This window comes from Stegostoma tigrinum, chromosome 37 (assembly GCF_030684315.1).
Source record: "Stegostoma tigrinum isolate sSteTig4 chromosome 37, sSteTig4.hap1, whole genome shotgun sequence".
Classification (NCBI taxonomy): domain Eukaryota; kingdom Metazoa; phylum Chordata; class Chondrichthyes; order Orectolobiformes; family Stegostomatidae; genus Stegostoma; species Stegostoma tigrinum.
The window spans coordinates 4,836,627-4,850,218 of record NC_081390.1 but is presented as its reverse complement, the minus strand read 5'-3'; the positions used below and the strand labels follow the sequence as shown (position 1 = coordinate 4,850,218).

At 44.9% G+C, this 13,592-nt stretch overlaps 1 protein-coding gene across 2 annotated transcripts in view; it reads right to left on the bottom strand.

Annotated features, from left to right (window-relative positions):
* Positions 1-13,276, bottom strand: part of si:ch1073-126c3.2 (uncharacterized protein LOC555816 homolog) — a 30,929-nt gene extending 17,653 nt beyond the window's left edge. For both annotated transcript variants that reach the window (XM_048563245.2, XM_048563246.2), the window contains exons 1-3: positions 13,142-13,276; positions 6,301-6,383; positions 3,555-3,669 (exon numbers count right to left, since the gene is read on the bottom strand). In XM_048563245.2, the coding sequence (XP_048419202.1) occupies positions 3,555-3,669; positions 6,301-6,383; positions 13,142-13,202 (259 nt within the window). In that variant the 5' untranslated portion in view covers positions 13,203-13,276. The remainder of the gene's footprint in view (positions 1-3,554; positions 3,670-6,300; positions 6,384-13,141) is intronic.
* Positions 13,277-13,592: the final 316 nt, after the last annotated feature.

The window sequence follows — 13,592 nt, the reverse complement described above, 5'->3', positions numbered from 1 at the left end:
CCCATTTCCTACCTACTAACCTCATCCCACCCCCTTGACCTGTCCGTCCTCCCTGGACTGACCTATCCCCTCTCTACCTCCCCACCTACACTCACCTTTACTGGCTCCATCCCCGGCTCCTTGACCTGTCTGTCTCCTTTCCACCTATCTTCTCCTCTATCCATCTTCAATCTGCCTCCCCCTCTCTCCCTATTTATTTCAGAACCCTCTTCCCCTCCCCCATTTCTGATGAAGGATCTAGGCCCGAAACATCAGCTTTCCTACTCTTTAGATGCTGCTTGGCCTGCTGTGTTCATCCAGCTCCACACCTTGTTACCTCCACCACCACCCTCTGCCTCCTACCTCCAAGTACAGAAACATAGGAGCAGTAGGCAATTCAGTCCTTCGAGTTTGTACCACTATTCAATGAGATGATGGCTGATCTGTGCCATAACTCCATACACTTGCCTTTGGCCCATATTCCTTTATACATTTGCTGAATAAAAATATGTCTATGCCAGATTTAAAGCTATCAATGGATCCAACATCCACTGCAGTTTGTGGGATACAGATCCAAACATCTACCATCCTTTGTATGTAGGAGTGCTCTGAACATCTCCCCATGAATGGCCTGGTCCTAATTCTTGGACTACATCTTTTAGTTCTAGAATCCCCAACTAGTGGAAATGGTTTATCTTGATCTTTATCTACCCTGTCGTTCCCTGTTAATATCTTGAAGACTTCAATCAGATCACCCCTTAACCGTCTAAACACTCAAGAAAATAGGCCTAATTTGTGTAATCTCTCCTCATAACCCCTGAAATCCAGGTATCATTCTTGTAAACTATACTGTACTCCCTCTAAGGCCAATATAATCCTTCCTAAGGTGTGGTGCCCAGATCTGCTCCATGTGGGACCTAACCAGGGTTTTGTATAACAGTAGCATAACTTCTACATCCTTGTTCTCCAGTCCTTTAGATATCCCTCCACCATTAACGCTCAGCAGCAGCAGTGTGTACTATCTACAAGATGCACTGCAGAAATTCACCAAAGAGCCTCAGACAGAACCTACTAAACCCACAGACACTTCCATCTAGAAGGACAAGGGAATCAGACATGTGGTAACATCACCACCTCCAATTTCCCCTCCAAGTCACTAGCCATCCTGACTTGGAAATATATCGCCGTTCCTCACTGTCACTGGGTCAAAATCCTGGAATTTCCTCCCTAAGGGCATTGTGGGTCAACCCACAGCAGGAGGACTGCAGTGGCTCAAGAAGGCAGCTCACCACCACCATCTCAAGGGGGAAACAAGGGATGGGCAAGAAATGCTGGCCAGCTGGCAACGCCCACATCCCACAAATGAATCAACAGCAAAAATAAAGGCCAGCATTACATTAGCTTTCTTAATTATTTTCTCCACCTGTTTGTGGTATTTTAAAGATCTATACAGCTAAACCCTCAAGCCTCTTGTATTTGACTTCATAAAATCTAGAAAGTACCCTAATCTGTGCTTTTTTGGTCTGAAATGGATAACAACACAGTTACTTAACGTGAACTCCATCTGCCACTGTTTTTCCAATTCTCTTCGCCTATGAATATATTTTTGTACTTTTATGCCATTATCTACACTAGATATAATGCAAAGCTCCCCTTCAAGACATCAATCGACAGTTTAATCAGATTTTGAATGATCTGAGTTTGCTGAGCTTTCATTTTGTACCTCTCTGGGAATTACAATGTGCCTCAGCTGTGAGTTGAAAACTGGAAACAGTACACCAAATTTCCTGATGCTGATACACAGTGGATTTAATATTCTCCCACTCCTTCAAATTCGTTGCCTATCCCCAACTTTGTGCCGTCTCTATGAAGCCTACCTCACTAAATGAGATACCATGGTGAGGGAAGCATCCAATGTTGCCTCAAAACCCAACCCACAATTCTGGAGAATTGCTAAGCCTTTTCAGTGTTTGGACGTAATATGTATGCCAAGAAAAATTTCCAGTATCTTAGCTGAAGGTATCTTGACATTTTAGATGTTAACTTCTGCCAAGTCATTCCCATAACCCCAGCACGCTCAGTTGTCGATTTGCACTGATAATCTTCAGGGTGCTTTGCCAAGCTTGACTTCATCTTGTTACCTCCTCATCTTCACACTCAATTCAAATTCTCATGCCCCGAGAGAAAGGTCAATCACTGTAACAAAGACAGAGGTTGGGAATTCTGTGTTGAGTAACTAACTCGTCTCCTGACTTCCCCAAAGCCTGTCCACCATCTACCAAGCACAAGTCTGGAGTGCGAAGGAATACTCCCCACTTGCCTGGATGAGTACCGCTCAAATAACTCTTGAGAAGCTTGACACCAGCCAGGACAAAGCAGCCCGCTTGATTGACATTGTATCCATCACCCGCTGCACATTCCATACTCCATCACTCATACACAGTGACTGCAGTTCCTTTGACAGTACCTTCCAAACCATAGCCTCAATCAAAACATAGGGCAAGGGCAAGAAAAATAGGAACACCATCGTCTGCAAATTCGCCTTGAAGCCACACGCTACCTTGACTTGGACCTATATCACTGGTTTTTCACTGTCGTATAAAAATTCTGGAACTGTCTCCCTGACAGTACATACCTCTACACACTAAGGACTGCAGTAATTCTGGGGGCGGTGGGGTGGGGGGTCATTACCACCAAGGGAATTAGCGATGGACAATGTATCTACTCTGTACATTCTGAAATATCCCTGTAAATGGCTGTCATTGCATCTCTGTTGACCTATCAGTTAACATATTTTAAGACCCAGAAACCATAAGACAGAGGAGCAGAAATTAGGCCTTTCAGCCCATCAAGTCTGCTCTGCTGTTCATTTATGGCTGATAAGTTTTTCAATCCCATTCTCCTGTTTTCTCCCCATAACCCTTGATCCCCTTGACAATCAAGAACCTATCTATACCCGTGTTAGGTATACTCAATGACGTGGTCTCCACAGCCTTCTGTGGCAGTGAATTCCATCGATTCACCACTCTCTGGCTGAAGGAGTTTTTCCTCATCTTCTTATACGTAAAATTCAGTTACATTATGGTCATTGCTACCCGGGGCCAATCTTGTTTGAAGCTTTTGCATTTATCAATTTGAATTGAGTTTGAGTGGCGATTTGAACAAAAGATTAAGGTGAAAATGTGAGGACCATTTTGAAGTGCAATTTGAAATTCTTTTAAATAAATTATTGGTTATTTGTATTCATGGAATGTAAGCTTTGCTGACTGGGCCAGCATGCCCTTGGGAAGGGGTTGGCAAGCTAACTCTTTGAAATCCTATAGCTTGTTTGTTGTGGGTATACCCAAAGTTCTGTCGGGGGTGAAATTCCAGGATATTCTAATCTGGAATGTTTCAATAAGGGAACAGCTTAAGGTATGGTCCATCTTGAACATCCAAACTGACAAAATCCAACAGGCCAATAATATAAATACAAACAGCAGTGAGTTCCTAAGGTTGTGAGAGCCTGGTTACCAGGTTACCAAGGATGAGGACCAAAACTAAGAAGAGGTTCCATAGATTGAGAAAGTTCATACCTTTTACACGCAGAAATTTCAATTGGTCAGCAGCATTTTGCAGTAGCCCCAGAAATTCACTTTGTTCCTCAACAGTCAAATGCTCTGTAAAATTGCCAGGACATTTGGCCAGTGCCTGATGACAAAGTGGAAAAGAGATTTGAAGAAGTGGCCGTTGAGTGCCCACATGACAGAAGCTAACTTAGGTCTTTCTCCCTGTCTCCTTCTCTCTGCTCAGCTCTTTAAATATCAAAATGCTTCTGTGAGCAATTGTACAGCAGATGTTTGGCGGAGTTTGAGTTGGTGAAAGATTGAGGGATATCTGTGTATTGCTCAGTTCATTACATATTCAGCCTGTGGTATTTCTACATGTCACTGAATACCAGTGCAATAGTGCACAGTGAATAAGATGTTACTGTGTCTCTGCCTTTGTGTTCAGGGATTGGCAGTTAGTACTGGTCATAAAGAATTGATCCCATGAGCAGGCTTTATTCCCTTCTAGTCAGGCTGTTCCCTGATGACATGAAAGCATATGAAGAGGAGAAGGTTCATCAATGGCGGCACGGTGGCTCAGTGGTTAGCACTGCAGCCTCACAACGCCAGAGACCCAGGTTCAATTCCAGCCTCAGGCTGTGTGGAGTTTGCACATTCTCCCTGTGTCTGCGTGGGTTTCCTCCCACAGTCCAAAGATGTGCAGGCTAGGTGGATTGGCCATGTTAAATTGCCCGTAGTGTTCAGGGGTATGTGGGTTATAGGGGAATGGGTCTGGGTGGGATGCTTCAAGGGATGGTGTGGACTTGTTGGGCCAAAGGGCCTGTTTCCCCACTGTAGGGAATCTAATCTAATCTAACCCTCTCATACCTGCTCTGCCATTCAACAAAATCATGGCAATCACATCTTGAGTCCAGTTCTTCAAAGAGTCAAACTGACACCTGCTAGATTTCTTCAATATTTCTTTTTTCCTTCCTTGACAACAGTTACGAGGTACAATTACTGAGACCTGCTTTCAATTCCAGATTTATTGATTTGATTTAAGCTTTTCCAGGCACTATGATAAGATTTGTCCCAACATTCCCATGGCATTAGCCTTGATTATTGGTCCAGAGACATTACCATTATGCCAACATCTCCCCCATCTACTTTGATAACCAAACATCTGTCTTGCTTGGCCTTTAAGGTATTCAATGACATAGTTTCTACTGCTGTCTGTGGGGCAGAATTCCAAAGGGTAACAACCTACTGGACATCTCCATCTTAAATGGGGAATGTCTTACTTTGAAACTGAGGTTCCTCAGCTTTAGATTTCTCCACAAGACAGACATGTTTTCAGCATCTGTTCTCTGAAGCTCTCTCAGAGTTTGCACCTCACGTTCTTATAAACTTCATCACAAACAGACTCAACATGTTCGATCTTTCCTCATTAGATGCTCCTTTAGTCTCAGTAATCAGCTCAGAGAATTGTCTGAACTGCCGTTGATCCCTCCTTAGGTAAAGCTGTTGAAATCTGCCCACAGCTTTTCCTTTGCAGTTTCAGTAGTGTCCCATGCAGTTGTGGAACAAGCCACACTCTCAACTGCTGGAAATCCGGGAGCTGCCTCAGGATGTTGGCCATTCCCGACTCAGGTCAGGCTGAAATCAGGAATGTGACCTCCTGAAACAGGCCTGAGGCAGAAGCCAAGGTGTGCAGCTGGCAATGCATGCTGGGTATTACATTGTTTCTATTCACTAGGACATTGACCCAACATGTACACAGTTGTTAGGTCTTCTTGGTCTCAGGCCTTAATTTCTTGACTCGCGTCGACACCCACGCCCCCTCATACACCCACTGTCTCCCATGTCCATATTCTTCCATTCCCCTTCTATTACCCACTGGGTCTACTCGGAGGGCTGTTTGGACTCGATGAGTTGAATGGCCTGCTTCCACATTGTAGGGATTCCACAAAGTGGTGAAATGAGCATTGAGAGAGGAGACATTTAAATGAATGGACCAGTCACTGAATTAAAAACCGAAAGAATGGTGGATGCTGTAAATCAGGAACAAAAACAAAAGTTGCTGGAAAAGCTCAGCAGGACTGGCTATATCTGTGAAGGAAAAAACAGAGTTAACATTTCAGGTCTGGTGACCCTTCCTCAGAATGAAGCAACTAAATAAATTGCATTCCCAGATCAGAATCTGGTACACATTTGTAGCGAATCAGTGGGAGATAGGAAGTTGGGGCTGCAATTAAAACCTGAATTGAAAGGCCAGTGTTTCTCACATGAATGCTGAATCCCTACAGTGTGAAAACAGGCCTTTTGGCCCAACAAGTCCACACTGACCCTCAGAGAATCCCACCCAGACCCACACCCCAAACCCACCTCGGCTACACATCCCTGAACACTATGGGCAATTTAGCATGGCCAATCCACCTAGACTGCACATCCTTGGACTGTGGGAGGAAACCGGAGCACCCAGAGGAAACCCACACAGACACGGGAAGAACGTGCAAACTCCGCACAGTCACCCAAGGGTGGAATTGAACCCAGGTCCCTGGTGCTGTGAGGCAGCAGTGCTGACCACTGAGCCACCGCACTGCCCCATATTTGCACTCACTGTAGCCTGTTCAACTGGGGAGCGTTGATGCTGTAAACATCAGTCCAGCTGACACGCAAAGCTTGAAACACAGTTCCTGGTCCGAACAATATTCTCTCTACATGAGATCGAGGAGACAATCTTAATACTCACAGTGGAGTTAGGATAGTCAAAGTGGAATTATGATTGTGTTACCTTTAACATGCTGCTAAAGTTCTGGTGGTTGCCCTCATGAAATGTAGTCTGACAGGTATCGGCCTCCTCAGTTAGGTCCACCCCTAAAGGGAAAAAATAATTTAACTCAAAAACTATGAATATTCAGTCAAAGATTTTACTAATCTGATTTCTGCAAAATTTCTGCATTCATCTCACATAATCCAAACTGTTTCCATTCTGCATAACAGAAGCTTCTTGTATCCTCCATAATGTGCATGTCTGTATACACAATGGTTTCTCTACCTCTAACCAAATCTCATGTTTCTCTAAGTCACATGGACACCAAGGTTATAGTCCAACAGGTTTATTTGGAGTCACACAAGCTTTTGGAGCGCAACCCCTTCGTCAGGTGCAGTGAGAGAGCAGGGCACACAGACACCGACATTATAGGCAGAGAGATCAAGGGCAGAGAGGTCTAAAGATCATACAACTGGTGAGAGTGGAGCGTCAGATGATGTGTCTGTATGTGACCAAGAGTGTTCGACAGTGTGTAAAGTGTTTATAATGTCATGTCAGTGCTGCGCTGTCATGACAATCAGGCAGAGCCATAAGAACATACAGAAGGTGACACCTCAGGTCACACGCTGATTGTAGATGTGGGGCTTTGTTCAGAATCTGTCTCAGAGTTTTAACCCGGAGTCAGGCTGGTTTTATTCCAAAAGCCGGAATTTATAAGATGCCACACCAACTGACTGTGACTACAAATAGGGTGCTTTTTAAACAAAATAGAATGTACATGCAAAATAAACAACACCTTGGATGAAATAATTCACCGATAGATGAGTGTGTGTGTGTAAGAGAGTGTGTGTGTGTATATGTACAAGAGGCTGTGTGTGTGTGTGTGTGTGTGTGTGTGTCTGTGTGTGTGTGTGTGTGTAAGAGAGGCTGTGTGTGTGTGTCTGTATACACAATGGTTTCTCTACCTCTAACCAAATCTCACACACTCAAACACATTCTCACATACACACTGACACACACACACACACACACACACTCACACACACAGTTACACGCAAACACACACACACTCTCACATACACACTGTCACACATCACATACACACTGTCACACACGTACACACACTCGCACACAGATGCACACACACACTCTCACATACACACACAGTCTCCTGTGCACATTCTTCCACACACACACAGTCTCTAACACAAACACTGTCATATGCACATAATCACACAGACCGTCTCTCACACACATACACTCTCTCACACTCGCGCACACATTCAGACATGACACGCGCGCGCACACACACACACACACACACACACACACACTCTCTCTCACACACACACACATATATACACACACACACACACACACACACACACACACACACACACACAGATTGGCGTTGACATTATAAACACTTTATTCACTGTCTAACATTCTTGGTCCCCTGCGAAGACTTATTATCTGACGGTCCACTAACACCAATTATATGATCTTATGATCTCTCTCCACGTGATCTCTCTGTCTATAAACTCTATGTCAGTGTGCCCTCCTCTCTCACTGCACCTAACAAAGGCCTGAGTTTTCAAATAAACCTGTTTGACGATAACCTGGTGTCATGTGACCCCTGACTTTGTCCACCCCTGTCCAACACCGGCACCTCCACATCATCACTGATTTCTGGTTTTAGACGCTCTCTACTTTCTCGGTCAGTTGATTCTTGATGGCATTACATACAAACATACAAATAAGGAACAAGAGTAGGCCACTCAGCCCTTCAAGCCTGTTCTGCCCTTCAATAAGGTCATGGTTCTACTGAATTTAACCTCATCTACATTCCTGCATCTCCCTTATAACCTTTCATCTCCTTTGTCATCAAGAATCCATCTACCCTCTGCCTTAAAATTTTTTAAAGATTCAGCATCCACTGCCTTTTGAGGACGGGAAGTCCAAAGATTGACAACCCTCTGAAAATAAAACACATTTCCTCATCCCTGCCCTAGAAAGTTGACCCCTTATATTTAAATTATCGTCCCTAGTTCTAGATTCTCCCACTCAAGAAGAATCATTCTTTTGACATCTCAAAGTCCCCTCAGGATCTTACATCTTTCAACCATGTCACCTCTGTAGCGTTCCGGTTTGCGATCAGTAATCTGCTGATGTTAGGTGGTTCAAATCACCCCCAGATCTTTGGTTCTGAGACTGGACTTATTTAGGGAATGTTAAATGAAGAAGGCAAATAGACAGACATTTCAGGGCAAAAGGATATCTGCGTTTATTAAATACAAAAGGGAAATATATTTCAATAAATAAAAGGCAAATACAATAAGCAGTGAAATTGATGCTATCAATTGTACAGAGGACAGTACTTAAATACATTATTAAATCAAAAACGTCTGAAGCACTATTAGAACTAAATAGGGTTTTAATCACAGAAATGTTTAGTCAGGCTTGGGGTCTCCACACTGTCACTACCCAACTTCCTGCTAGCTTGGTTGGAAACTTTGGGGTCCCGGGAGTTTTAAGCTCAATAGTGGGGATAGACACGGTTTTGAAATACAGTTGGCCGTTCCTGCTTGCCGTACCTGGTGCCTTGATGAAGACTTTGGACGGCGTAGGCCTTCAGCCTGGGTTGAGTCTGTGGTTGGACGTGTAGTGAGTACTTGGTTTTCCTTACTTTCTGTTGGATTATGCGCGCCGGCTTTCACCCCAGGATGTGCTTGAGGCCTTGTGGTGTTGGTCGGGTCAGTGGTTTTCGGAGGTTGTTGGTTCTTCGGTCTGCAGGTTGTGTTTGGTTGCTGTTGGCTCCCTTGGTACAGAACAGGCCTGTGTTGGGAGTTTTTTGGGGTTGCTGTCGGGATCCCTCTTCCGGAGATAGCGGTGCAGATACTTCTTGGGGAGAATTACCCCCAGGTGAGGTCGAGGCCTGCAATTGTACTAATTGTGGGTTTCTTATCTTCGTGCTAATCCTGTGCTTGACATTGTGTCACTGGTGCTCACTTTGAGGCAGTTGGTTCCCTGACTGGAGTAGGTGTGAATGTATTTTGATTAAATGAAATGTCCAGTATCTCTGTGTATGAATGTTGATCAAAGTTGAATAGAACATAGAACAGTACAGGCCCTTCAGCCCACAGTGTTGTGCCGACCTATTATCTGGCTCTAAGATCAAACTACTCTGCAAACCCTACATTTTATTATCGTCCCTCTACCTGTCCAAGAGTCGCTTAAATGTCCCTCAATTATCTGACTCTACTATCACTACCTGCAGCACATTCCACACACCCACCGCTCTCTGTGTGAAGAACCTACCTCAGACATCTTCCCTACACCTTTCTCCAACCACCTTAAAATTATGCCCCTTCGTAATAGTCATTTCCACCCTGGGAAAAAGACTCTGGGTACCCACTCTTTCTATGCTTCTCATTGTCTTGTACACCTCTATTAAGTCACCTCTCATCATTCTTCACTCCAATGAAAAAAGCCTAAGCTCCCTCAACCTGCCCTCCAGTCCAAGCAGCATCCTGGCAAATCTCTCCTGCACCCTCTCTAAAGCTTCCATATCCTTCCTGTAATGAGGTGACCAGAACGGAACACAATATCCCAAATGTGGTCTAAGCCTGGTTTTATGGAGCTGCAGCAAAACCTCGCAGCTATTAAACTCAATTTCTCTGCCAAAGAAAGCCAATACACCATATGCCTTCTTAACAACCCTATCAACTTGGGTGGCAATTTGAGGGATCTATGGACGTGGACCCCAAGATCACTCTGTTCCTCCACACTGCTGAGAATTCTGTCATTAACCCGATATTCTGCATTCAAATTCGACCTTCCAAAATGAATCACTTCACACTTTTCCGAGTTGAATTCTCTCTGTCACTTCTTTGCCCGGCTCTGCATCCTGTCAATGTCCCGATGCAACCTACAACAGCCCTCCACGCTGTCCACAACTCCACCAACCTTCGTGTCATCGGCAAACTTACTAACTCACCCTTCCACTTCCTCAAGATCACAAGAGGTCCCAGAGTAGATCCCTGCAGAACACCACTGATCACCGAATTCCAGGCTGGATACTTTCCATCTACTACCACCCTCTGTCTTCTATTGGACAGCCAGTTTTGTATCCAGACAGATAAATTTCCTTGGATCGCATGCCTCCTTACCTTCTGAATGAGCCCAGCGTGAGGAACCTTATCAAATGCCTTGCTAAAATCTAGATACACCACATCCATTGCTCTACCTTCATCAATGTGTTTTATCACATCCTCAAAGAATTCAATGAGGCTTGTGAAGCATGACCTGCCCCTTACAAAACCATGCTGACTATTTCTAATCAAACTGTGCTTTTCCAAATAATCATAAACACTATCTCTCAGAATCCTCTCCAATAATTTGCCCACCACAGAAGTAAGACTGACTGGTCTGTAATTCCCAGGATTATCCCTATTCCCTTTCCTGAACAAGGGAATGACATTTGTCACCCTCCAATCATCTGGTACTACTCCAGTGGACAGTGAGGACGCAAAGATCATTGCCAAAGGGGCAGCAATCTCTTCCCTCACTTCCTGTAGTAACCTTGGGTATATTCCATCTGGCCCAGGTGACTCATCTATCCTCATGTTTTTCAAAATTTCTAGCACATCCTCCTTCCTAACATCAACCTGTTCGAGCATATCTGCCTGTTTCATGCTGTCCTCACAAACCACAAGGTCCCTCACTGGTGAATACTGAAGCAAAGTATTTACTAAGGACATCTCCTACCTCTTCTGGCTCCATAAGCAAGTTCCCTCCACTATCCCTGACTGGCCCTACCCTCACTCTGGCCATCCTCTAGTTCCTCACATAAGTATAGAATGCCTTGGGGTTTTCCTTAATCCTACCCACCAAGGCTTTTTCATAACCCCTTCTATGTCTCCTAAGTCCATTCTTCAGTTCCTTCCTGGATACCTTGTAGACCTCTAGAGACCTGTCCAATCCTCGCTTCCTCAAACTTAGGTAAGCTTCCTTCTTCCTCTTGACTAGGTGTTCCTCATGCCTTGTCATCCAGGTTTCCTCCACCTTACCATCCCTTCCTTGCCTCAGTGGCACAAACCTATCCAGTACTCGTAGCAACTACTCCCTCAACAACCTCCACATTTCTGCCATGCATTTCCCTGAGAACATCTGCTCCCAATTTATGCTCCGCACTTCCTGCCTAATAGCATTGTAATTTCCTCTCCCCTAATTAAATACTTTCCTATACCGTCTGCTCCTGTCCCTCTCCATGACGATCATAAAGGTCAGGGAGTTGTGATCACTGTCACCGAAATGTTCTCCCACCAAGAGATCTGACACCCAGCCTGGTTCATTGCCAGGCACCAAATCCAATATGGCGTCCCCTCCAGTCGGCCTGTCTACATATTGAGTCAGGAATCCTTCCTGGGCACACCTGACAAAATCTACTCTATCCAAACTATTTGGACTTAGGAGATTCCAGTCTATATTAGGGAAGTTGAAGTCATCCATGACAGCAGCCCTATTATTTCTGCACCTTTCCACAATCTGCCTCCCAATCTGTTCCTCAGTGTCTATTGGGTGGATCTATAGAAAACTCCCAGTAAAGTGACGGCTCCTTTCCTGTTTCTGACTTCTGCCCACACTGACTGAGTAGACAAACCCTCCTCCATGACCTCCCTTTCTGCAGCTGTGATACCATCCTTGATTAGCAATGCCATACCCCCACCTTGTTTACCTTCCTTCCTTATTTCTTTTGAAACATCTAAAGCCCAGAACATCCGGCAACCATTCCTGCTCCTGTGATATTCAAGTCTCTGTTATGGCCACAACATCTGGTATCAGAATGTCTGGTGTCTGCACAGGCCCCATTCAGTTGGGATCAGAGATAATGGGAACTGCAGATGCTGGAGAATCCGAGATAACAAAGTGTGAAGCTGGATGAACACAGCAGGCCAAGCAGCATCTCAGGAGCACAAAAGCTGATGTTTCGGGCCTAGACCCTTCATCAGAAAAGGGGGATGAGGAGAGGGTTCTGAAATAAATTGGGAGAGAGGGGGAGGCGGACTGAAGATGGATACAGGAGCAGATAGGTGGAGGGGAGAGTATGGGTGGGGAGGTAAGGAGGGGATAGGTCAGTCCGGGGAGGACGGACAGGCCAAGGAGGCGGGATGAGGTTAGTAGGTGGGAAATGGAAGTGCGGCTTGAGGTGGGAGGAGGGGATAGGTGAGAGGAAGAACAGGTTAGGGAGGCAGGGACAAGCTGGGCTGGTTTTGGGATGCAGTGGGGGGAGGGGACATTTTGAAGCTTGTGAAGTCCGCATTCATACCATTGGGCTGCAGGGTTCCCAAGCGGAATATGAGTTGATCCATTGTACCCGTTGTGGCGTCCTCTACATTGGGGAAACCAAGCGGAGGTTTGGGGACCACTTTGCAGAACACCTCCGCTCAGTTCGCAACAAACAACTGCACCTCCCAGTCGTGAACCATTTTAACTCCCCCTCCCATTCCTCAGACGACATGTCCACCATGGGCCTCCTGCAGTGCCACAATGATGCCACCCAAAGGTTGCAGGAACAGCAACTCATATTGACTATTCCCTATTCACGGCATTCTTCCACCGAGGTCAATCTCACCTTCCTGTTTAGCCACTTGAAATGATTCTGTAACCAACTATCAAATTCCCTTCATTTAAGGAGATTACTTAAAGATTTAGCGTCTAACCCTTATATCGCCTGTAGGTGGTGGTTATTTCACTCCTTAACTTAGTCAATACTTCTTTCTTTTCACTCCATTTTGACCCTTTTTTCATGGGTCTTTAGTGCACACTGCTGGTTACAAAGATTCATCTTAAATGCGCCTACCTGGGACCAGAGTGCACATTACAGTGCCCAATACAAAAGCTGTTTGCAGTCTGTGATCCATGTCTGCTTGCTTCAGCTCTGCTCAGCAATGGCCGCTTTAACGTGCCTTTGGAGTGTGGGTTTATATTGCAATCAGTGAAGGGGGAGAGGACAAGCAGAAATTATATTTGGTGAATCATTAAACAAACTGAAGTGCCCCCTGATCTATCTGATTGTTTCGTGCAGGGAAACGCATTTAGAAAAACCAGCAAGATCTCTCAGCTGATCTGCTTTCTCAAGGTTGACAGTTCCAGTTCTGAATGACTACAAAGTCACACAAATAGCTCATTTTGAAATATATCCTTAGAAACAACTTTTTATTATTAACAGGAATGTGTGGGGAGGACAAAGGAGGATGACAGCTGAGACAAGTACATGGAAAGGACTTTGTAGTTTTGAAGTGCAACATCAA